At 37.1% G+C, this 26038-nt stretch overlaps 1 protein-coding gene across 1 annotated transcript in view; it reads left to right on the top strand.

Moving 5' to 3' along the window:
- SNX3 (sorting nexin 3) overlaps positions 1 to 25032 on the top strand; it is a 41077-nt gene extending 16045 nt beyond the window's left edge. Inside the window, exons 2-4 of the mRNA XM_041733406.1 lie at positions 16388 to 16483; positions 22378 to 22502; positions 24267 to 25032. Of these exons, the coding sequence (XP_041589340.1) occupies positions 16388 to 16483; positions 22378 to 22502; positions 24267 to 24372 (327 nt within the window). The 3' untranslated portion in view covers positions 24373 to 25032. The remainder of the gene's footprint in view (positions 1 to 16387; positions 16484 to 22377; positions 22503 to 24266) is intronic.
- The last annotated feature ends 1006 nt before the right edge of the window (positions 25033 to 26038 follow it).

The following is a 26038-nucleotide window of genomic DNA, read 5'->3' on the forward strand; positions in this document are numbered from 1 at the left end:
GGTTTGGTGCCGCCTGCAGCCCGGGGTGTGATCCTGGGGACCCGGGATCGAGTCCCACATCGGGCTCCTTGCATGGAGCCTGCTTCTCCCTCTGCCTGTGTCTCTGCGCCTCTCTCTCTGTGTTTCTCATGAATAAATAAAAAAAATCTTAAAAAAAAAAAAAAAAGAAATGGCAGAAGAGATGAATAGACACTTTTCCAAAGAAGACATCCAGATGACTAGCAAAATGAAAAGATACTCAATGTCACTCATTATCACATGAAATACAAATCAAAACCACGTTGAAATACACCTCGCACCTGTCAGAATGGCTAAAATCAACAACAACACAGGAAACAACAGGTGCTGGCAAAGATACGGAGAAAGGGGAACACACTTGCACTGTTGGTGGTGGAATGCAAACTGGTGTAGTCACTCTGGAGAGCAGTATGGAGGTTCCTCAAAAAGTTATGATCCAGCAGTCCCACTACTAGGTATTTACCTAAAGGATACAAGAATACTGACTCAAGGGGGTACATGCACCCTGATGTTTATAGCAGCATTGTCAATAATAGCCAAACTATGGAGAGAACACAAGTGTCCATCGACTGATGAATGGATAAAGAAGTGGTGTGTGCACACACACACACACACGCACACACACTGGAATATTACTTAGCCATCAAATAAATGAAATCTTGCCATTTGCAATAATGTGGATGGAGCTAGAATAGAATGTATTATGCTAAGCGAAATAAGTCGGACAAAGACAAATACCACGATTTTACTCATGTGGAATTTAAGAAATAAAACAGGTGAAATATGGGAAGGGGGACAAAAAAGAGGGAAACAAACCATAAGAGACTTTTAAAAATAGAGAACAAACAGGGTTGATGGAGGTGGGTGGGGGATTGGCTAAATGGATGATGGGTATTAAGGAGGGCACTTGTTATGATGAGCACTGGGTGTTATATGTAAATACAGAATCAGTGAATTCTCCTGAAACCAATATCGCGCTGTATGTTACCTAACTAGAATTTAAATAAAAATTTTTAATGTGGCATGATATTTGCCCTACACTCCGTATTCAGTAAGGGCATAATATATGTGAAGTAATAATAGTTCCTATTTAATTATTGAGGTAAATGGCAGTATCTTCATTTTAAAGATGATGTGACTCAGATTTAATGAAGGAAAGTAACTTTTGTTTTAAAGATTTATTTACTTTAGAGAGAGAGCCAGAGGAGCAGCAGAGGGAGAGAAGCAGACTCCCTGCTGAGCACAGAGCCTGACGCAGGGCTTGATCCCAGGATCCTGAGATCAGGACCTGAACCAAAACCAAGAGTTGGATGCTCAACCTACTGAACCATCCAGATGCCCCAGGAAATTTTTTTTATTAGTTTTAAAGCCTCTAAGCCTAAAAGGTGGTACATTACATGTCTTTATCATAATAATGTATTCCTCAAATTGTGTTCTATGTTATAGAAACTTGCCCCATGGTATTCTGGTATCCTTAATTTCTCTCTCCTTACCCTTACCTATGTTTGTCTATATTAAAGTCTGCTAATCAGGGATGGATTTAGTCAGTGTTCATGGTAGATTCTTAATTAATACTTTTTATTCTATATAGTTCTTAGCATTCTAAGTAGCATCAGTGGCTTATGAGACTTCATAATTAGTATTTATAAGTGTCATGATTTAAAATATATTATTTGTCGTACTTCGAAGTAGTTTGGGGGCTAGAGGTGAAGGATCTGGAATGATTTCCTTTTCTGACAAACTTCACAACTCAGAGGAGAGGGCAAGGAATGGAAAGTATGAGGAGAAAAGAGGCTAGAGTACTCAGAAGTGAGCTTAAATTATGAGGAACAGAATCCAGAATACCATGCTCTCTAGCCCTACCACAAACACTGATGATGGCCTAACAGTTAAAGAATATATACTGGCAAGAAATTTTAATTACACTAACCTAATTATTAATATATTGAAATATTTGATGACAATTTACAACTCCTCTTTTGACCTGTGCTTTTTCCAGTGGTTTATTATGAGGGTTCTTACAAGAGTTACTTACTATTTCTAATAAAAGGATTTTGTGTTAGTGATTTGAGTACTTTGGGTCATAAGAACGAAAATCATTCTGTGGGGCTTTATGGAAGGAATTAAATATAGTAATGAGGGACTCCTGGGTGGCCCAGCAGTTGAGCGCCTGCCTTTGGCCCAGGGCATGATCCTGGAGTCCCTGGGATCAAGCCCCACATAGGGCTCCCTGTGGGGGGCCTGCTTCTCCCTCTGCCTTTGTCTCTGCCTCTCTCTCTGTGTCTCTCATGAGTAAATAAAATCTTTAAAAAAAAAAAAAATTGTAATGACACTGCTGTCTCTAAATTTAAAACATGCATATATGTAGTATTTAATATCATTGTTTAGTTGCTCTTGTTATAGCTAATCAGTCACAAAAAGAAGGGGGTTTATTAATATAAGCATCGCTTATGTCTTAAAGAATTAAGACTCATTAAATATCCATTTTCATGTTTTTGTGTTCCAGGTAATATTTCATTCTTTGAAGAAATACCCCAGTTTCATTCTTATATAATGTAGGTGGCAAATTATTCCATACTCTATTCTTAGAGGTTTATCAGGTTAGTTCAGAGAAAGCAACTTACTAAGTTACAACTTTTATTTTAGGACCTTGCTTCAGTTCATTTTATCAGCTGCTTCAATGTTGCAGGAATACTTCTAATAATTAAATAATCCATAATCAATTGACTATTTTAGATTTTCTGGGCACCTCACCTGCTCAGAGCATGGTCAAGAGCTATTAAGGAAGCAAAAAAGTTAACAGCAGAGTTAAAAATAAAGAAGTCTGTATGCTTGTTAGGTACTGCATTTTTGTTTATGAAATACTGTCCTCTCCATATCCTCCATGTTTAGCATAATTCCACCAAAGTCAGATTACTGATTCAGTTACCTGTTACTGTGTAACAAATATCCCCAAAAGTTGGTGACTTAAAACAACTAACATTCATTTTATTTTTTTTATTTTTTTTTTTTTTTAACATTCATTTTATCACAATTCTGTAGTTTGGTTAGGTCTTAGAAGGAACAGCTTATCTCTGTTTTCCTTGATACTTGCTGGAGTACCACGACTGGGCCTGGAGGATTTATTTCCAAGATGATTCCTTTGTGGCTGGCTGGAGAGTGGGTGCTGGCACCAACTGGGAATTCAGCTGGGGCTATTGATCAGGTCTTGAATTTTCTTCCATGTGGATAGCTAGACTTCTAACAGAATAGTGTGACTTCCAAGAGAGAATGTCTTTTTAAGAACAGATGTTCAGGAGGACAAGCCTTAGTTCACAAGAACTTGCTAATATACCATTCATCAAAGGCAGTCACATGGCCCGGTCAATAGAGGAGAGGATACAGAAAGCCTGATTTATTGCAGGTAACCAAAGTAATAGCCAACTACACTTCTGTACTTCCTCAATCTAGAGTGAAGTAGCCTCTCTGGAGGACATTATGAAGCCTTAATATTCATAGTCTTTGTCTCAGTAATTTCACCTTTAGGGTTTTTTGGGTTTTTTTAAAGATTTATTTATTTGTTCGTGAGAGACATAGAGAGGCAGAGACACAGGCAGAGGGAGAAGCAGGCTTCATGCAGGAGCCTGATGTGGGACTCAATCCCAAAACTCCAGGATCACTCCCTGAGCTGAAGGCAGACGCTCAACCACTGAGCCACCCTGGCATCCCTGGGGTTTGTCTTAAGGAGGGTATATAAATTCCCTGGATCTGTATATATCAAGGCTTCATCTGACTTTCATCCTTAGCATTTTACCAAGGGTGAGATAGCTGGTTAATGCAGGAGTTGGCGATTAAAACCAGATTGTCTGGTTCCAGAACCATATGATTAATCATTATATTATACTACCTGTCGTGTATATAGTGTCTGTATATAATCATATTAATGATACTAAATGAGAAGCTCATAACATATTTAATAAGTTCTATATATAAAAGTCTAAAAGGACATCAAAATGAAATACCTACAAAGGAATGTGTATTAACTGTTATAGTTTTTTTAATTGTAAGGATACTTTTTATGAGCCTACCATGCAAACTTAACCTAATATGTTCTTCATATACATGTGGCTTATTTTTTTAAAGATTTTTATTTTTAAGTAATTTGCGCCCAAATTGGGGCTCAAACTCACAACCCCAAGATCAAGAGTTGCATACTACACCAACTGAGCCAGCCAGGTGCCCCTTATATCTATTTTATTTCTACTGTACTTCTTTAATCCCTCCCCACCTTCCAATGTCATACTGTAAATATGTCTTGAGGAGGAGATCTTTTTTAGATCTTTGTAGTTTTTATCTGCCTGAAACTGCATATATAGAAGTTTAGAATACATTTACTGAATAGTTTCGTAACTAATACTCTGCTGATTTCCACATTGTAGTTTTACAGTGCCTTTATATCTCACTTCCAGTTATTCTTATAAGGGTTAGTTCCAAATCACTATCCTTGGAGGTAAAATGTTACTGCCCTTAATTACCTTGGCTAAACCAAAATGACTTGGTGATCGTACAGATTCCTTAGCTCCCCTGCCCTGTTTCACAGTTAGTAGGTATAGGATAGTAGTTCTGGGGCAGTGATTCTCAACCCTGGCTGCACCTTAGGATTACCTAAAAAATACCGATGTTCGGGTTCCACTTTAGACTAATTTGAATGAATTTCTGTAGGTGGTGCCATTTTGGGGTGTGTGGGAATGGGTGGGTGTTTAAAACTCTTGAGACAGTTCTTACCATGAGGAAGTTGGGAAGATATAGAAAATAGTTTTGCATTTTTAAAATAGTTCAAAAAAGCCATAGACTATTAATAAGCAGGTTTTTTTCTGAAGCCAATATGGGATTATGTAAACGTTCATGAACAAATTTTTCTTTACAGTAGACTTATTACTGCAGTTTCCTTAGAGGCTGCTCATTGAAAATCTTGCATGAGCTAACAAATGAGTCTTGCTGCCAATTCACAAATGAAGACTATGGTTAAAGTAGGAAAAGTATATGGAATTACTTGATTTGTGCATTAACGCAGTCTAGATAGTTTCTTCTCTACTGTTTTGGGTATTATGCCATAAAGGATACTTCTTTCATGTTGTACACCTGAAACTAATATCATGTTGTATGTCAACTATACTTCAATTAAAAAAAAAAAAAGGTACGTCTTTTAAAATAATGGGAAATTGTATCACTGGAAGGCCATGTCCTTATTTTTTTTTTTTTTTTAAAAAAGAAAGAAACTAAACCAAATACCTTGGCTTAATGACAATCTACATTTCAAAGGTTCTCTGGACTAAAAGCTTATTCTTCACTTAAATGACTTCTCCCCAGCCATATTTAGAGTTCATCTAGGTTATAAACCATATCTCCAGTTATTCATGCTGTTCCAGATTGGGTAAAACAAGTATCAAAAGTACTAACGGGGGAGGTAATAGCTTAAGCACTTCTCAGCTTATCCTTTATCTCTAGATGTAGATATTTGGAGAAATGCAGCCGCTTAATGAGAACCAGAGTGAGGCATCCATTTACATCTCTTAGGATTGGTTAAATACAGTATGGTCTATTGAGTATACTTTTGATGTTGTTGCCAGTCCCTTTTTTCAAATGTACACGTGACACTATCTGAAGAAATACTAGAAACACCTAGTAAACATTTTTCTAGTATCTATTGTTAAGCTATATTCGGGTGATCACATTTTGAGGCTTGGTTTTCTATTTGACTACCAGTGATAATCAGGTTACATATAGGATAGCTGTGAGCTGCTGACTTTAATAGGTCAGCCTGTGTAAGTGTGTAAGACCCAGCTTTTTGGAGACCAGTGTGACGGTTTCCTCTGCTTAAATGTGAAGGGAGCCCTTATTTTTGAGCTCTATACCATGGTTTCAAAAATCTATGCTATAGTATATAATGTCTGTTTGGATTCCTGATGATTTTACTCTATGTCATTAGTAATACCTTCTGGGAAATGGCTGGTTTCAAATGGTAGGGTTTTAAAAATATTTATATTTGTGTATATTTGACAAAATGTTATATTAGTTTCAGGTATACAGCATCATAATGATTCAACATGTCCATAGGTTATGCTATGCTCACTACTAAATAGAATACAAATACCTCATAACATTTCATCCCTTGAGAGTTTTGTTTCTGACATATAATTATAACAAATAAAAAAACCAGCTAAGTAATAATGAATAGTTTTCTTCAAGTTTTTAGTCTTATTCTTTTCGAATTTTCTGAATGCTCCTGGTATCTTGTGTAATTAATGTGCTCTGCAAAATATATTCTCCTGCAAATGAAAAGGCAAAATACACAGAAGCTTGAGAATTGCTCTGAATTTCTCCTAAGGCAAGTACAAATATCCATGGCTTCATTTTAGCCGAGTAGACTATAAATCCTCTTCTGAATCTATTTACTAAATCAAATTGAAAACGTAAGGTACTTAACCTATATACATATATATGTATATATGTATATGTTGGCACTATATTTGGCAGGGAATAAGGCTTTTTTCTGTGATAAGCTAGACTCCTTCTCATGGTTAGTCAGGCAAATAACTTCCCCCAAAAATGTGAATTTCTCCAAGAAGCAGAATTCATTCTGTGCTCTGCAAGTTCTGTAAATTTTAAATTTAGGTGGATAAATTCCAAATGGCACTAAACTTTATTATGAAAACAAATGTAAGAATAAGAAAAAAAAACTATTTTAAAGAGGAAAAAAGGTAACTTTACATTGGAGAAATGTGGCTGACTTAACCTTAATTGGGTGATCAGTAATAGGACAGACTGACATCATGTCCTTTCTGATATGATGCATTGAAAATGCTTCAGCGTTCTTGCCATTAGGAACAATCCTGCCAGAAATGCAGGACATGAAACTGGTCAGGAGGAAATAAACTCAAAAGTATAATGTATCTCAAATATCTGGCCTTCACTGTTTAAATTGTCAGTGTCTTGAATGGCAAAACATCAGGAAGACTATTCTAAATTGAGGGAGATTAAAGACACAGCAAAGCAGAGAGCTTGATTCTTAATTGAATTCCTTTTTTTTTTTTTTTAATTTCAAAGGGACAACTGGTAAAATGTGAATATGGACTGCATATCAATGTTAATGTCCTGTATTTGGTCCTTGTTCTGTGGTTATATAAGAGAATGTTCTTAGGGCATGCACATTGAAGTGCTTAGTTGTAAAGGTTTATGATGTCTGCAGTTCGTTCTCAAATGGTTCAGCAAAAATAACCTTGTGTAGAAGATTGAGAAGGCAAATGTAACAATAACAACAATTGATTAATGGCAAAGGAGAGTATGCTAATATTAGAACTTTTTGCTGAGTTTAAAAAGATACAAAAGGGGTAATGTAAGAAAAACAACTTAGATTTATTGTGCAGTTGTTGGGTGCTAGGTTCAATTCTAGCATGTTTGTGTATATTACCTCATTTCATCATTATAAAAACTATATGAAATCTAAGAACATGGTCTTCCAGAGCTACACATTTAGTTTATTTCAAAATATCCCTTCTATGATTTTCCAAGCAGTAGAAAAGAAATTATCTGGGCTAGTTCAACTTTAACCATCTATTTTGATATACTTTCACACTATTATCTGCAGTTTATAGATGAGCAAATTGAAAAACAGATTAACTGACCCACCGTTATATAGGTAAGTGGTGATGCTGGAATTTGAACCCAGACAGAGACTGAGCTCTTAACCACTATCAAGATACAGACTATTTTAAAGTGTGTACTTTTGTATTGAATGAATCTCTGTGAGATTTGACAGAGTGAGAAAGAGTAGGGTTACTGACTTTAACTTTCTTTGACTGTAGAAGGAATAGTATGACTTGTCCAATGTTTTGTAAAACAAGATACTAAAAATAATCTTAAATTTGATTAAAATCTCATTTCTTTATTTGAAGCATTGAATGCTTTTCATTTGTATTTTCTCTGTTTTTCTATTCTCTATTTCCATTGATTTTTATTATTTCCTTTCTTCTACTTGTTTTGTGTTTAGTTTATTCTTCTGGTTTCCTAAGAAGTTTATTCATTTGAGATATTTCCTCTCTTTTAATACGGACATTTACAGCTATAAATTTCCATCTAAGCACTGGTTTAGCTGCTTGTTGGATGATCGTTTGAACCAGTCAGACGTGTTATAGTAACAATGCCTAAACTTTTGTATTAATCATCCGGGAAACTTTTTTTTTTTAAGATTTTATTTATTTATTTATGAGAGGCACAGATAGAGACGCAGAGACACAGGCAGAAGGAGAAGCAGGCTCCCTGTAGGGAACCCAATGTGGGACTCAATCCCGGGTCTCCAGGATCACGCCGTGGGCTAAAGGCAGGTGCTAAACCACTGAGCCACCCAGGCATCCGGTGAAACCTTTTTTAAAGGGCTCATTGCCAGGGCACTTGGGGGGCTCAGTCAGTTGAGCCTCGGACTCTGATTTCTGCTCAGGTCATGATCTTGTGGTGGCAGATCCCAGACCTGCAGCTTGCTTCACTGCATTGAGTGCGGAGTCTGCTTGTCCTTCTCCCTCCCCTCTACACCCCCTTGTGCTCACTCTCTTTCTCTAGAATAAAATCTTTTAAGGGCCTCTTCCACTAGAAACTGATTTAGTTGCTCTGAGGTAGGCCTCAAGACTGTGTGTTTTCAAAGACTAGTCAGATTGCTGCCATCTGAAAACTTACCAAGCTATACGCTCAATATCATTTGCTCACTTTTCTATACTTGTGTTGTACCATTTAAGAAATTGTTTCAAGGTACCTAGGTAATCCTGAAGCATAACTGGGTTGAAGAACCAGTGTGATATCTTTGATTTTGTAATAGAAGTAGGATATAGAGTAGAGATTTGGTTTTTTTTTTCCTCTTTTTTATATTGTATCCCATATTTATTTGTCTTTAAGATTTATTTTTGAGAGAATGGTAGGGAGGTGCAGAGGAAAAGGGAGAGTCTTAAGACTCTGTGGTGAACACAGACCCTCCCTAGAGATTTGATCTTATGACCCTGAGATCACAATCTGAGCCAAAACCAAGAGTCTGATATTCAACTGACAGAGCCACCCAAGCATCCCCCCAAATTGTTAAGTAGTAGTGACATATTAACTAGTATTTGGGTTATGATAATTAAAAAGGCATATTTTAGAATGGTATATAAAATTGGGTTGTTGTTTTTTTTAAGATACTATTTGAGACAGCATGAGCAGAGGGAGAGGGAGAAGCAGGCTCTCCACTGAGCAGGGAGCCAGCCCTACGTGGAACTCAGTCCCAGGACCCTGGGATCATGACCTGAGCTGAAGGCAGACCCTTAACGAACTGAGCCAACCAGGTGCCCCAGTGGATAAAATCGTTTTTATAGACTTTATGAATTCCCAGCAACTTGCTTAACTTTTTGAGAGGCAGATAATTACAATATTTGCTTTTTAAATGTTAGTTTGTACCATAGCCCTGACATAGCTTTAAATTATTTTTAATACGAGGTTTCTTATATAGATCCTATGAGAGAATAGCTGATGTGTTTGTAGGAGCCTCTGTCTTTGCTTTAGATTTATAATGAAACATGAGTTGTACAACTTTCACAGTTCCATGAATGCAGTTGCAAAGACCAAGGTTACTCAAATTCCCCTTCAGCATTATTAATAATACATACCTATACACATAGGTGAAGATTATGGCTTTGTTTATGGCTCTTGCCTGATGGTAGACTTTAGTTTTACTTGTCTCTGATCTTACCTGTCTCTGGTTAGGATTCCTACAAATAAAATATTGTTATTTAATACAAATCATTGAGTTTGACAGTTTTACCTATTAGGTAAAATAACAGTAGTGAGCAGAAAATAGTGTCTTCTAGTTTATGCTCAATCTGAGCAATTTAGAACAGTTTCTGAAATTAGGGGGAAATATCAATGTTGGGATGAGAGAATACTAAATGTTGCCTTTTAAAAGTTTCAGTCAGGGCAGCCCCAGTGGCTCATCGGTTTAGTGCCGCCAGCAGCCCCAGGGTGTGATCCTAGAGACCCGGGATCGAGTCCCACGTTGGGCTCCCTGCATGGAGCCTGCTTCTCCCTCTGTGTCTCTGCCTCCCTCTCTCTGTCTCTCTCTCAATAAATAAATAAATAAATAATCTTTTAAAAAAATAAAGTTTCAGTCATCTTAATATTTATGATTTATGTTTAATTTCAGAATTCACTTTCTGGGTAAGTCTGTAAAGCATGTTTTAATTATTTTTTTTTTTAAGATTTTATTTATTTATTTGACAGCATACATAAGCCAAGGGAGCAGCAGAGATCCCAGGACCCCGGGATCATCACCTTGAGCTGAAGGCAGATGCCTAACTGACTGAGCCACCTAGGAGCCTCATCTATAAAGCATTTTAAATGAAATCCAAAGTAAAACCTTTAAGGAATTTTTGCTATAATTTGCTTCAGTAGTCTGACTCTTGTCCATATTCTTCAAGCAGATAAGCCTTAGAGATGGCTAGAAGTGACTTTTTTTTTTTTTAATAAGATATAATTGACATGGGGCACCTGGCTGGCTCAGTAGGGAGACAGAGCAACTCTTGATCTCACGGTTGTGAGTTTGGGTCCATGCTGGGTGTAGAGATTACTTAAATAAATTTTTTAAAAGATTTAATTGACATACTGCATTAGTTTCAGGTGTACAACATAATGATTCCATATTTGCATGCTTTGTGAAATGTTCACAATAAGTCTAGTTAACATCGCTTATCATACATAATTACAAATTTTTCTTTCTTGTGATGAGAACAGAACCAAATGTTCTGGGCAGCCCCTGTGGCTCAGCGGTTTAGCGCCACCTTCAGCTCAGGTCATGATCCCAGGGTCCCAGGATTGAGTCCCACGTCAGGCTCCCTGCATGGAGCCTACTTCTCCCTCTGCCTGTGTCTCTACCCACCCCCCACCCTCCCATCCCCCCGTAAATAAATAAAATCTTTAAAAAAAAGAAAAACAAAAAAACAAATGTTCTCCCCCCTTCCCCGGAACCAAGTGTTCTTAATACCCCTCATGCACAAACCTGTAGCTACTCTGCCCGATTCTGTGGCTTCAACTTTTGTGGTAACTTCTCTGTTCTGTTTTTCTGTTTCAAGGTTATTTTCCTGTTCAGAGATGTTTACTCCTGGTGCTCACAGATACACATATCTTAGCGGCATACTCAGGACACAGTTTAATCTTTTCAGTTTTCCCATGATCTGTGCTTGAGATTACTCAGTGTGTAGTTCATACTGTTTTAACCATTTTCAACTATCTTCCAATAGCATGGCTTTATGTGTTGAAAGAATACCAGCCAAATCCATTATCTGTTCCTTTATGCTTTTATTATATAAATGGTGTCATACTATATATACTGTTCTGAAACTTTTTTTTTTTAATTTTTATTTATTTATGACAGTCACACAGAGAGAGAGAGAGAGAGAGAGAGAGGCAGAGACACAGAGGGAGAAGCAGGCTCCATGCACCGGGAGCCCGACGTGGGATTCGATCCCAGGTCTCCAGGATCGCGCCCTGGGCCAAAGGCAGGCGCCAAACCGCTGCGCCACCCAGGGTTCCCTGAAACTTCTTTTTTTAAGATTTTATTTTTTAATGCAATCTCTACCCCCATCGTAGGACTTGAACTCATGGCCTTGAGATCGAGTCCCACGCTTAAAAAAAAAAAGTCGCATGCTCTGAAACTTATTATACTTAACACATCTCAGGCAGGCTTTTTTTTTTTTTTTAAGATTTTATTTATTTATTCATAGAGCTAGAGAGAGGCAGAGAAACAGGCAGAGAGAGAAACAGGCTCCATGCAGGAAGCCCAACATGGGACTCGATCCTTGGTTTCCGGGATCACTCCCCGGACTGAAGGCTACGCCAAACCCCTGAGCCCCCCGGGCTGCCCTCAGGCAGACTTTCTGATCGGTCTGTGGCTGAATTATATAGTTTGTAAAAGCTGCATAATGTTTCATTTTCTGTTTGTAATGGTTTTATTAGGTTGTTTATTTTACTATTACATGAACAATGCTTAAACTTCCACACACCGATATCTTTTTATATACATGGGAATATTTGTAGGATTAATTCCTAGTGGAATCGTTGGCTTAAAAGATACATGCATTTATTTATTTAGTTTTAGTTTTAAAGAGTAGAACTTAGTGATTCACTAGTTGCATATAACACCCAGTGCCATCGTTAATGCCCATTACCCTGTAACCCATTCTGCCACCTACCTCCCCTGCAGCAACCCTCAGTTTGTTTCCTAGTGTTAAGACTCTCTCATGGGGACAGCCCCGGGGGTGCAGTGGTTTAGCGCCGCCTGCAGCCCAGGGTGTGATCCTGGGGACCTGGGATCAAGTCCCACATCAGGCTCCTTGCATGCAGCCTGCTTCTCCCTCTGCCTGTGTCTCTGCCTCTCTCTCTCTCTCTCTCATGAATAAATAAAAAGTCTTAAAAAAAAAAAAAAAGACTCTCTTATGGTTTGCCTCACTCTGGGTTTTCATCTTATTTTTAAGATATATGCATTTAAGGGGATCCCTGGGTGGCGCAGCGGTTTGGCACCTGCTTTTGCGCGATCCTGGAGACCCGGGATCGAATCCCACGTTGGGCTCCCGGTGCATGGAGCCTGCTTCTCCCTCTGCCTATGTCTCTGCCCTCTCTCTCTCTCTCTCTCTCTCTCTCTCTCTCCCCCCCCCCCCGTGTGTGACTATCATAAATTAAAAAAAAAAAAAGAAAACATGCATTTAAAAGAGTGATAGATGTCACCAAAATGCTCTCCTTACAGGTTGTACCAGTTTTTACTACCATCAACAGAATTTCCTTTTTTTAAGATTTTATTTATTTATTTGAGAGAGAGGGAGAAGCAGGCTCCCTGCTGAGCAGTGAGCCCAAAGTGGGACTTGATCCCAGGACCCTGAGATTATGACCTGAGCTAAAAGCAGATGCTTAACTGCCTGAGCCACGCATGGGCCCCAGCATTTTTTTCAAGTGACTGGCTGGCTGGCTGCTGTCCTCCCCTCACCATCACGAGGTATTTAAATGTAATACCTGCCTGTCTGATGAGTGAAAATGGGATCTTACTCTTTTGACTGGCATTTCTTGTGTGAGTGATGTTTGAACATTACTTGCCATTAGTTACTCCGTGTTCTGCCGATTTTTAATTTATTTTCATTCATTCATTCATTCATTCATTCATGAGAGACAGAGAGAGAGGCAGAGGGAGAAGCAGAATCCATGAAGGGAGCCCCATGTGGGACTTGATCCCAGGACTCCAGGGTCATGCCCATAGCCAAAGGCAAGCGCGAAACCACTAAGCTACCCGGGCGTCCCTGTTCTTTACATTTTAATAAAATTATCCCTTTGTTCTGTGTTGCAAATATTTGTCTACAATTTGTTCTTGGTCTTTCAACTTTTTGTTTAACTACATAAATTTAAACTTTTTATACCCTTATCCTTCAACCTCCCCAATACAAGCTTCAAAAGGACTAGGGCTCCATCTCAGTCCTCATTATATTCCCTAACTTACCTAGCACTGGCCCTTTTAGAGATGTTCCCAAACTGAAAATAGTTGAATCCTGGGACACCCAGGTGGCTCAGCAGTTGAGCATCTGCCTTCAGCTCAGGGCATGATCCCGGGGTCCAGGATCGAGTAGTATATCAGGCTTCTTGCGGGGAGCCTGCTTCTCCCTCTGCCTGTGTCTCTGCCTCTGTCTGTCTCTGTCTCTCATGAATAAATAAAATCTTTAATTAAAAAAATAGTTGAATCCTCCTGAACTAGTGTTAAAAAAAAGTAATCATTTTTTCTCTAATACTTAGAAAATAAAAATGGAACATGTTATGTGAGTTAAATAAGTTGAAAGTGACAGATCAAGAGTTTGTAATCAATGGTGGCTTAAAGAAAACACCTGCACATGTTTTCATTTTTATTTTGGTCCAGTTGAGTTGAAAGATGGTGGTATTGACCAGAAGGAAGTTAACAGGCAAACTTGGCCACTCCAAATGTAAAGGGCAGGTAATATTAAGAGTTAAAGGGTGTGACTTTATCAAAACTTTAAAGCAATCCTCATGTAAAGAGAAATCATAGCCAACTGAGCAAACTAAATAAAAGAATTTTCTTTAACTGTGATCCTTTTTTTTTGCTGTATAATCTATCAAATTATTAGCTAATCACAGAAAGGAATGGACTTTTTCTCCTTCCCACTCCCCTTCTATTAAAGTGAATCAGAGTCATGATTGTGTCAAAAGTTCAAAAGGGAAAATGGAAGGTAAAATGAGCCAAATTGGCACTCTTCCCTCAACATTGTACCTGTAAGCTTGATATGTTGTTTCAGAGATTAACTTTATGGACTTCCGTACCCAGAAGTATGAAAATTCGAAGGGAACTCTTTTCACAAGCTTGATCTTAACATATTGAATAAAGAGAGCAGCTAATCCCTTTTGTAAAGTAATTTGAGAGGAGGGAATTCAAAATGTAAAATCTCACCTGCAGAAAACACTCAATTCTATAAAAGCCTTTCTATCTTTAGACACTTACAAAGACTTAATATTTTAATGCGGAAGGGTGAACTTGGTTAAAAAGCCAATGGGTGAAATTAGAGAGAAATAATCCAGTGCTTTCTTTCTGGGAATTATCATCCTGCTCCCTAGGGGACCTAATTTTATTCCCTGTGGGGAATGAGAATACCCTTCTGTACAGCAAGCCAGCATCTCTAAATATAAGCTTGACTTTTAGTATAATAAGAGTCTTGTTAGGTGCAATTTTGCTCTTAGTCATTAATACAATGAACAAATGTTGTGGTTACCTGGGAAAGAAAATTCAAGTGCTTTTAAACCTCTTGTGAGATTTGGTTTCATGCTTGAAACCTATCCAGTGTTATGCCCAATAGCATCTGTAGAAGATTCCAAGCTATAAGGTATACAACATGGAGAAGTTAATACACTTTGGAAAAAAATGAGACCTACTACAAAATGGGTTTAAGGCCCTGAATAAAAAAGCTTTTCTTTTGCTGAATGACAATTACTTACCAGTGGCATTAGGTTTAACAAATGATTGAAATTTTCTTAGGAGTGAAGTTTATGTAATGGATGATGTCCCTTCTGGTGACGCTTAACTTTTTTCTTTTCAGCTGTAAAACAGTTTGCTGTTCTGCCAGCACAAAGACCAAATTAAAGACAAAATATGATCTAAAAGTATATAGTATTAAATAGCATTTTCCATGTGGTATGGCATTGTGTTAGATCATTTCTGTCTCCTGTAAACTTTGTCATATTATGTGCTTTTCGAATTCTATTCTTGATAATAAAATCATGGTGGTATACTGCTTCTGCTAATATCCTTAATCATCAACCATTTTAAATTGGGTTTGGTGGTATATTTTCTCATTTTATAGGGATCAGTAAAAGATAATAGAAATCTTTCTTGTTACTTTAAGTTTAGAAGTTGACATAAATGGTCTTTGCAGTCTTATAAAGAACAGTCTCCATTCCAGTGTAACTTCAGAGTCCTGGGCATTATGTTTTCAATTCTTAAACTTGCCCTCAGCCTATAAAGCTGTGGATCTATGAACCTGACCTAATGTGTAGGACTTCTGATTTCCTACTAGTAGTAATAGTGCAGGCATTGCACACTTTCCCTGCTAGTTTCTGGCATCTTTTAGAAGACCATTAAGCATAATCCTTTATTCATCCAATATTCAATAAATATTTATTGAGATATTTTGTACTTAATTTCAAGATTGTTAAGGTCTCTTTTCCCTTAGTTTTTCCCTGTGAGCATTATATGCTTAGGTACTATCTAAACTGGTTAGCAATCAGAGCTAGCTTTATCTCACCCCTGTTCAGTTGGCATTTCTACAGCTCAATGAAATAGAAAAAAATGGCCTATATTTATGTAACTGACCTCAGGCAGAATGACATCCTAAAGCCTGTTTGCAGATGTGCATTTAGAAGTTGTACTCCAGGACGCCTGGGAGGATCAGTGGTTAAGCGTCTTGTCTTTGGCTCAGGTCATGATCCCGGGATCCTGGGATCGAGTCCTGCATCAGGCTCCCCATATGGAGCCTGCTTCTCCCTCTTTCCATGTCTCTACCTCTCTCTCTCTCTCTCTCTCTCATGAATAAATAATCTTTTTAAAAAATAAAAATAAAAATTTCACTCCAGCGTAAATAATATACCAAGTTTTATTTTGTCATGAGATGACATTTTATTGTATTTGATATTTTTCTATCTTATTTCTTATTGTTAGGTAACCAGGCTTGCCATATTACCAGTTTGACAGATTCCCCACCTCACCCCCCCCCCTTTTTTGAAGTCCCTGTCCCATGCTTCAACTTAGAAGTGATTTTTTTTTAAATTTCAGACAAATCTGCCTATTTTCAAGCTGAAGGAATCTACTGTTAGAAGAAGATACAGTGACTTTGAATGGCTGCGAAGTGAATTAGAAAGAGAGAGCAAGGTAAGAATTATCTATTTTAATGGCCCAGTTGAGGCTTTTGCTGACTTACACTTGGATAATGCTTCCTTTTTAGAGCTTTTTTGCTATTACTTCCTTTCCCTCATGTTCCTATTCATTCTTGCCACCCACACACACTCCTTGCCAAGTTTCTCTTCCTTAATACGTCTCATATATGATTATATTTGCAATTTTTTTCTTTTATTGACTCATAATGCATTTTTTCATCATCATCACATGTACATAGAACAGAAGTTTCATAAACCAGGACTACTTTTACTCTGTGATACGTGCTGATATTCTTCAGCTTAGTTTTTTAAATGATGGCCATGGTCTAATAGAGGATACGTAAAAACACTCTTACAAAAAGAAAAAAAACACTTATATACCTTGGTAAGAGTCATCTTGTCTTAAAATTTAGTGGTTTTGGGTGCAAAAATAATCAGAGCAAGGCAAAGTCTCATTCTAATGTTCCTTATTCTAACCCTATGTTTGGAGGACATCAGAAGTTAATATGTAGAAGCCCTAAAGTAGAGCCTAACTTGTGTTCATTTGTAAAGTGTGCTAAGTTGAAATGGAAGGAAAACTTCCTTAACTAGATATCTGTGGCTGGATGCAAGAGCAATATATTACACAAATCATAGCATTCTATCAAAATGTAAAGGAGAAAATTTTACCCCAAAAAATACCAAAGTATAAAATATTTATGAGTAAAACTAGGAATATAAGACCCATGTAAAGAAAACTTTAAAACTATACGGAAAGACAAAAGCAAAACTTAATAAATAGACTACATTCTTGGTTTGAAATATTCACTTTCGAAGATTCATTATTTAAATATTTGAGAGCAAAAATAAATAAATAAAATATTTGAGAGCTTATTTTGTGTGTTCTGTGAGTTAGAGCTGTGAACATAGTCCCCACTTTCATGGTCCTTACATTCAGTTGATGAATTGGGATGGTGGTAAAGGGAAAACAGAAAAAATAGTAACTGTATAGTATGTCAGATGGTGATAATGCTGTTAAGAAAAAAAAAAAAAAAAACAAAACCAAGGCAACCAGGGAGTGCCAGGACAGTACTCTTATAGAGTCGTCAAAGGAAGGCCTCATTTAGAGGTGACATTTTAGCAGTAGATGTGATAAAAGTAAAGCGTTATCTTCTAGCTTATTTATAAATTCACGAAATTCTGATAGAAATCTTAGTGATTTTTTTTTTTAATAAACTTGCAGATTTATAGATGAGCTTTACAATCAAAGGAAACACCAAGAGGACTCCTAAATTATATTCAGCATATACTGAGCACCTGCAGACATCAGAGTTTCTCCTAAGGCTGTAGTAATTAAAACAGTTTAGTATTGCTTTAGGGACAAGCAGTTAGATTAGCAGAATGTAATAGAACTTAGAATGTAATAGAACTTAGAATGCCGACTTGCATATTTATTGGAAACTTAGTTTATTACAAAAATAACATTGTTAATCAGTAAGGAAAATGATTTTTTTTTTCCAGTAAATGGGGTCGAAACATTTGGCTGTTTATTTAGGAATAAAAATTTTTAACTCACTGTATAGAAATTATAGATGATTTGAAGATCTAAATGTACAAGTTAGGAAAGTTTTGGGTAACAAATTATTTATGACCACAGGGAAGAAGTGTCCCTTTTTTCTCAGTTTTATTGAGATACAGTTGACAGATAACATTGTGCAAGTTTAAGGAATGCAACATTACGATTGGTTATGTGTATATATTATGAAATAATGACCACAATAAACTTAATTAATATATCCATCACCTCACAAATTTTTTTTTTTTTTGGTGGTGAGAACATTTAAGATCTATCTTAGCAACATGTAAGTGTACAATACAGTATTGTTAACAGTAGTCACCATCCTCTGCATTAGATCCCCAGAACTTATTTTATAACTGGAAGTTTGTACACTTTGACCAGCATCCTCCATTTCCCCCCACCCCCAGCCCCTGGCAACAACTAATCTGCTACTATCTGTTGCTGTGAGTTAGATTTGGGGGGGGGGGGGGGATTCCACATAAAAGTGAGATTGTACAGTATTTGTCTTTCTCTGTTTGATTTATGGGAAGAAGTGTGTTTATAGGTTTTGGGCTTTGCTTAACTAACGTAGCACATGGTGCACTGCAGTGTTTAATAAACATTTGGTGAATGTATACATCACTTTTTGAAAAAATAACAGCTGCATTGACATATTAATTCACATGCCATACAGTTCACCCATTTGAAGTAAAATTCATTGGTTCTTAGTATATTCACAGAGTTGTACAGCCATCTCTACAGTCAGTTTTAGAACATCTTAATCACTCCATAAAAGAAATGCCATACCAATTAGTAGTCACTACCAATTTCTCCCTCAACCCCTCCTCACCCAGCCCTATATAACCACTAATTGACTTTCTCTATGGATTTGTCTGTTCTGGACGTTTCATATAAATAGGAGCATAGAATATGTAGTCTTTTGTTTCTGGCTTCTTTCACTGAAGGTGTTTTCAACATTTCAACATTAATTTGGTTTTTCCCACCTAATTAATTTCTTTTTATTGCCAAGTAATATTCTGTTGTATGAGTATACATTTCATTTGTTTTATTTATCCATCAGTTGCTAGACATTTGGATTGATTCTACTTTTAGACTATTGTGAATAATCCTGCTGTGAACATTTGTGTACAGGTTTTTGTTTGGACATAATGTTTTTACTTCTCTTGAGTATATACCTAGGAGTGAATTTGCTAGGTTCTATGATAACTCTTTAACTTTTAAGAATTCCCAGACTTTACCAAGGCAGCTGTACCATTTTTACATTCCCACCAACAATGTAGGAGAGTTCCACTCTTCTCCACATCCTCGTCAACACTTACTATTATCTGTCTTCTTTTTTTTTTAAGATTTATTTATTTTTATTTGGGAGAGAAAGAGTGCACACATTGGGGGAGGGGTGAAGGGAGAAGGAGAGAGAATCTCTCCAGCAGACTCACTGCTGAGGGCTTGAGAGCTCAGAGCCCCACACAGGGCTCAGTCCCACAACCCTGAGATCATGACCCGAGCCGAAATCAAGAGTCAGGCACTTAAGTGGCTGAGCCACCCAAGTGCCCCTACTATTACAGCTGCCTTAGTATGTAAGGTGCAGTCTCATTGTGGTTTTGATTTTCATCTCCCTGAGGGCTGGTGATGCTGATCATCTTTTCGTGTACTTATTGGTCATTTTTTTATCTTCTGTGGAGAAATACTTTTTTTTTAGACCCTTTGCCTGTTTAGTTGAGTGTTTTGTCTTTTTATTATTGAGCTGTATCTAGAATATATTAACTCTTACAAGTCCCTTTCAGATAGTAATTTGCAAAAATCTTCCATTCTACAGATTTTCACTTAATTGCTTGCTTTGAAGCATATTAAATATGTGAGGGACGGGGATCCCTGGGTGGCTCAGCGGTTTAGCACCTGCCTTTGGCCCAGGGCGCGATCCTGGAGTCCTGGGATCAAGTTCCGCGTCGGGCTCTCGGCATGGAGCCTGCTTCTCCCTCCTCCTGTGTCTCTGCCTCTGTCTGTCTGTCTCTCTCTCTTCTCTCTATGTCTATCATAAATAAATAAATAAATAAATAAATAAATAAATCTTTAAAAAAATATATGTGAGGGGCTTAACCTGTGTGAACGTTGTACTTTTTTTACAGTATTGCTAAGAACAATTAGTCAAGTTATTTTTGTTTATAAATTAGTACTTTTAACCAAAATCTGTTAAACAAGGCTAGAAAGTAGGTGGTAATTTTTATGTTTACTGGTCATTATGGTGAAATCTTTTAGCTTTTATTTAAGTATGTTTTTCTATATTACGCTAAACCAAGTATCTTCCTATATACTTCTGACTCCACACATATACACATATCTTTGGATTAATGACTGTTAGAATGGTAAGAACTCGAACTAGATCTTTTCAGACTGCTTAAGCAAAAATAATTTGATGTTGAAAAGGATCTTTGGAATCTTTGCTAAACAGACCACTCATGATTTTTGTAGATTATTAATCCTGTTACCTACAACCTCACCATTTAAGTGGCTGTTTTGAATATTATGTTAGGAAGAATATATCTCTGCAGATAATACATAGTAATCTTAATATCATACTAAATTATGCCCTGAATTAATGGTAGTTACTTGTTGAGTGCATTGGTTCTAGTTTCTTTTTTTAATAATAGCTTTATAGCTACAGATGTTTTCCCCTGCCCATCAGATAGCCATTCCACTGGGGCTCAGTTACTGGCCATGATCTCCACTTTTCAATTGTAATATCCCTGCAGGTTTTAGCTGTCAACTCCAAATGCTAATATAGGAAGAGAGATTCAAGAATGCTATGGAGATAAATCTTTAGATGTCTTAATCGTTGGTCATCTGGGGAGAAGAGTAGATCTAGGAAGAAATTGGGAAGTTTCTGTTGGGCATTTGGTTTTGTGGGGGTTTTTTGCTCTTATTCCTTGCTATTCTAAATAAAGTTGTGTTGATCTTTCCCTTTTTTACCCTGCTGGATCATTGTTTTAGAATAGAAACTGTATCAGGGGTTTAAAGTTTAACCTCTTTTAGAAAATGTATAATTTTATTACTGGTGTTTACTATTTATATTTCTTCTTGCCTAATTGTTTGTTTATACCTTTTCTGTTTTGTGTAAGATATGGATCCAGCTAAGTGGTTAGTCATTTACCAGATATTCGAACTTCTGTTGTGTGCCCAGCCTTCCTTAAAAAAGCCATAGGAAGCCTGAGACAGGGTCTTTATTTGAAGGCATCTATAAGATAAATTGTTGGTTTTCCACCAGGGCCAGTTGTGTCCCCCAGGAGACATTTGACAATGTCTGGAGATAGTTTTTATTATCACAGGAAAGGGGTGTTAACTGAGTGCTCCCTGGTCTAGTGGGTAGAGGCCTTGGATATGCTATTAAACATTCTATAGTGCACAAGAAAGCTCTCCCCACCCCACCCCCAAAGAATTAATCTGGCTTAAAATGTTAATAGTGCCATGGTTGAGAAACCAACCTAACTTGTGAAACAAATAGCTACCTGTGTGCTATTTAACTCCAATATTTGAGCTCCAGATAATTCGTAGAAGAGAGAGATCAGTTTAAGTTAACCCAGGACAACTTTATCTTCCCCTTTTAGGGTTTGAAAGGGAAAATTAGGATATTCCTATGTAGGAAGAAAATGACAGATCCTTGGAGAGAGAGGGGAGTGGATTTGGGAGAAAGTTGACATGTTTCTTAGCCTAGAAAATGGAAGAGTGGTAACAGAATTGTTGATTATTTTATCCTCACTTCAAACACAAGTAGGAATCTACGCAGATGGTGTGAGGTAAAGGAAACAGACCACAGAATTCTTACCTGCCCATGCTGGAAAGAATTGGTTAATATTTCATTTCTTCACGTAATTGAAGGTTGATTTTGTTTTTTTGGTTTTTGTTTTGTTTTGTTTTTTTGTGGTTTTTTGAAGGTTGATTTTTATCTCTGCAGTTTCTATTCTAAAAAAGCATTGTCTCCCCTAAGTGGTGTCCAGACTGTCTAGAGGCATCGCAGCCTTTATTGCAGCATTGCTCGAATGTTCTCTTGGTACACCTGTGCCTCGACAAGTTGAGGAAAAAACGATAAGCTATGGGCCATGCTCTTGAGGAGCCGTGGTCTGATGGGCTGTTCTGCATTTTGGTTCTCTTGCCTCCAAACACTGAATCTTTTTTCAGTATGTTTGTTACTGATTTTCTTTTATATTTAATTTGGTTTAACAGTGGAATGGCTATCCTAGTGAATATATACTTTGTCTTCACGCTCTGTGTGCTCTATAAATTTTCACAACCTAGTCAACATCTTCAAGAACTTTCTTTCCTGTGTTTTTTTTTAGGTTGTAGTTCCCCCTCTCCCTGGAAAAGCATTTTTGCGTCAGCTTCCTTTTAGAGGAGATGATGGAATATTTGATGACAATTTTATTGAAGAAAGGAAGCAAGGACTGGAGCAGTTTATAAACAAGTAAGTGCTTTCTATACCTCGCGAGGTGTAAGTGGGAATAGTGATCCAAGACGACTTCGGGTGAATACTAGTAATTTAGGTATTAAGCTAAGCGGTAACAGTGCTTTTCTTTTTGGCCATTTCCTAACTAACTTTTTTGTATCATTTAATAAAGTAAAAGTATATAACAAGTTGAATATCATGTGATAAATATTAACACACTTGAGTATCTTTGCATTGACTTAAGTTCTGTATTTGTTTTTCTTGGTTAATATATGCAAATTATATTTAAAATTGCAGCATTTTTAAAAATACAGTTTTACTTATGATTCTTTTTCATTTAAGGTATGTTCTAGCATGAACAATAAAACTTACAGTATACTTGCAATCATTTTGTTTGATTGCAGATAGAAGTATTATCAGCATGTCTTGTGTGAAGGTACACATTTAAAATTTTCACAGCAAAATCTTTTTTCACAATGTAAGAAAACCTTTTTTTTTTTTTTACTTTAGAAACTCTTAAACCAAAATTTCTAGCTTTTAATTTTTTTTTTAATTTTTTTAATCTATTTATTTATGATAGAGAGAGAGAGAGAGAGGCAGAGACACAGGCAGAGGGAGAAGCAGGCTCCATGCACCGGGAGCCCGATGTGGGATTCGATCCTGGGTCTCCAGGATCACGCCCTGGGCCAAAGGCAGGCGCCAAACCGCTGCGCCACCCAGGGATCCCCTAGCTTTTAATTTTATTCTTGAAATATAGCCATTTTTATTATTATTATTATTTATAGCCATTTTTTAAAACCAAAGTAATAGAATTATGCCAGGAAAGAGGTCACTATAATTATGCATTGGCCTTAAATTTGACCAAATAGGGGACGCCTGGGTGACTCAGCGTTTGAGCATCTGTCTTTGGCCCAGGGTGTGATCCTGGAGACTTGGGATCAAGTCCCACGTCGGGCTCCCTGCATGGAGCCTGCTTCTCCCTCTGCCTGTGTCTCTGCCTCTCTCTCTCTGTGTGTCTCTCATGAATTAATAAAAAAATCTTTAAAAAAAACCTTTTTGACCAAATAAAGCCAAATGCTGGAGAATATGGTTGTGTAAACTTATGTATTGACCAACACTTCAATTTTAATCTAGTAATAAGCAATGAAGAACTGTGAATGGTTAAACAAGGAAAGTTGTACAAGCCTATAACTTTTTGTTACCTGCTATACCACCTGACCTTCATTGTCTATGAACATGCTTTCCTTTTGGAGAAGGCAGTGCTGGTTGAGGTGTTTTTAATTCAGAAATAGAAATCTCATTACCCATTTTCATCTTACGGTTAGTCTGCAGTGGAAACCTTTAAAGCAAGCCAAAAGAAGAAATAAAAACTGGAAACATGTGTCTCTTAGTTTTTTGAGGTTTTATTGAACTTCAGTGTATTTCTAATTCTGATCCTGTATCTTTTCCTTCTTTAAATGGGTCTTAGAATTAATGACGTTTCACTTTTAACATTAATATTAATTTAGGTTTCTTGTGCCTATACCAATTAATATATAAAGACATTAACTGGGTACGTATTCCAGAAGCAGTGCAAAGCTAGTGATTGTTGTCTAAATGACCCTTGTGAACCAAAGGAAGGGAAATCTACCATTAGTTGATAGAGCATAGCCTTAGGAGTGGTCCAGAATAACACTTAATTATTACTAAATTGTACATGCTTTTTAACCTTAGAATGTATGTTTTGACCCTCAGCCCCAATTTTGAAAAATACTAGACTAAGTTTGTGTTTTTTATTCCTAGGGTCGCTGGTCATCCTCTGGCACAGAATGAACGTTGTCTTCACATGTTTTTACAAGACGAAATTATAGATAAAAGCTATACACCATCTAAAATAAGACATGCCTGAAATTTGGTGAGAAGGGCGCCAAAAAAAAAAAAAAAAACTTTCCATGACTATTAATGATTCATATGCACCAGTGAAGAAGTTCTAACTAACTTTTAGCATGCTGCACAGAAACTGGTATAACACGCCTTCAGTATACTAACATTCATATGCTCAGTTTTGTTTTGTTTTGTTTTGGCAGTTGACAAGAAGTTAATTTGCTTTAGTGAAAATCCCTCATCCACCCTTTCTCTATGAATAGCTCTTCCTTGCTGTTTTAATGTGGTACACACTATAGCCTCGCAGACCTGTTACTCCAGTATAATCTGCAGTGTCCTAACTAAAGTTACTGACTTGGTCTTATCTGCAGTTTTTGTGTCCTGTTTGCTTCTTGAATCTGATTAACTAGAATATTTCTCTTGCTCCTTTTTAATATGTGATGTCACTTGACCTAATTTATGTGTAGAAGCACTACACCATTGGTTTCCAGTACCCTATGTGTAAGATACACACTTGTGTGCAGAAAGTATCTCCCTTCAGGCTTGTAATACCCTTCACGTGGAAGATCAATGAGGGAAATCTTTATATTCTGTATAAAAACAAATCAAATTTATATACTAAAATCATTTGTCTAAAAATTTAAGTTGTTTTCAGATAAAAATAAAAAAGCATTTCTGATATGCACTGATTGTGTTGCCTCCGGCTTCTTTTTTCCCCCTTTATGGCTGTCCTACTTTAACTCACTGTTGAGAGGGATTATTTACTAATTATATACTTCTCATTCCTGTAACTCCATTCCTCTTAAACAGTGGTGATATCAAATATGCTACCACCCTTTGAATTGGGGTATTTTCTTTTATACAACAAAAAAAGTGACGTACTAAAAAAAAGCATTCCTTAAAGCTTACTGAGTTGTTATGAAGCACTTTGTGTATTTGAAAAATGCTTTATAATCTCAAGTCATTCTTCTTAAAAGGCCTTTTTAAGATAAGTCAATACCGTGCCTCCTATTTTTCAGAGGAATTTTTTTCCTAGTTCCTCTGAGTGACTTTTTTAAGCAAACTTAGCAAGGGTATAATAACCCTTTTCTTGGTCAGCAGATCCATGCTTTCTCTTTAATTTGGCTTGGGATACTTTATCTTCTTTAACCAAGGGAGAAGGGCACAGTGTCCTAGCCTGACTGATAGAGATGATAAGAAACCAGAAAACGCATGACTTCTTGCTGCCTAACTTGTGTTGTAGCCAGACCTTTGCAGCCAGAATGTGTTCTCTAATTAGAATCTGTACAACATCTGGTGGTTTGGGGGGACCCGTTGTGACCTAGGGTTAAACCACCAAGTAAAGAAAGCATGTCCTCCCACTTCAGTGGTGTCCCCTGTCTTCTGTGGAGACAGATCATCCATTTGAGAGGAACCCAGCCTAGGTCTGGGCCAAACTTAGGATGTCCACCAAGCAGATTGGAACATTACTAGGAATTAGAGCCACTCTGTAAGGCCTTTTGTTACTTAAATATTTCACAGTTTCATAAACTGGACATTTCAGTTACTATAAATTAATTACAAAGCTAAACAAAGGTAAGTTTTGTTTCAGTGAGCTAGAGAAGTAAAAAGCTGTCAGTTTATGTTACACAGAACAGAGTAATGGTAGCTCTAAATTAATTCCTCTCAAGCAGGGATGATTTTGCTCTCAA

The sequence above is a fragment of the Vulpes lagopus genome, chromosome 1 (assembly GCF_018345385.1).
Source record: "Vulpes lagopus strain Blue_001 chromosome 1, ASM1834538v1, whole genome shotgun sequence".
NCBI lineage: Eukaryota > Metazoa > Chordata > Mammalia > Carnivora > Canidae > Vulpes > Vulpes lagopus.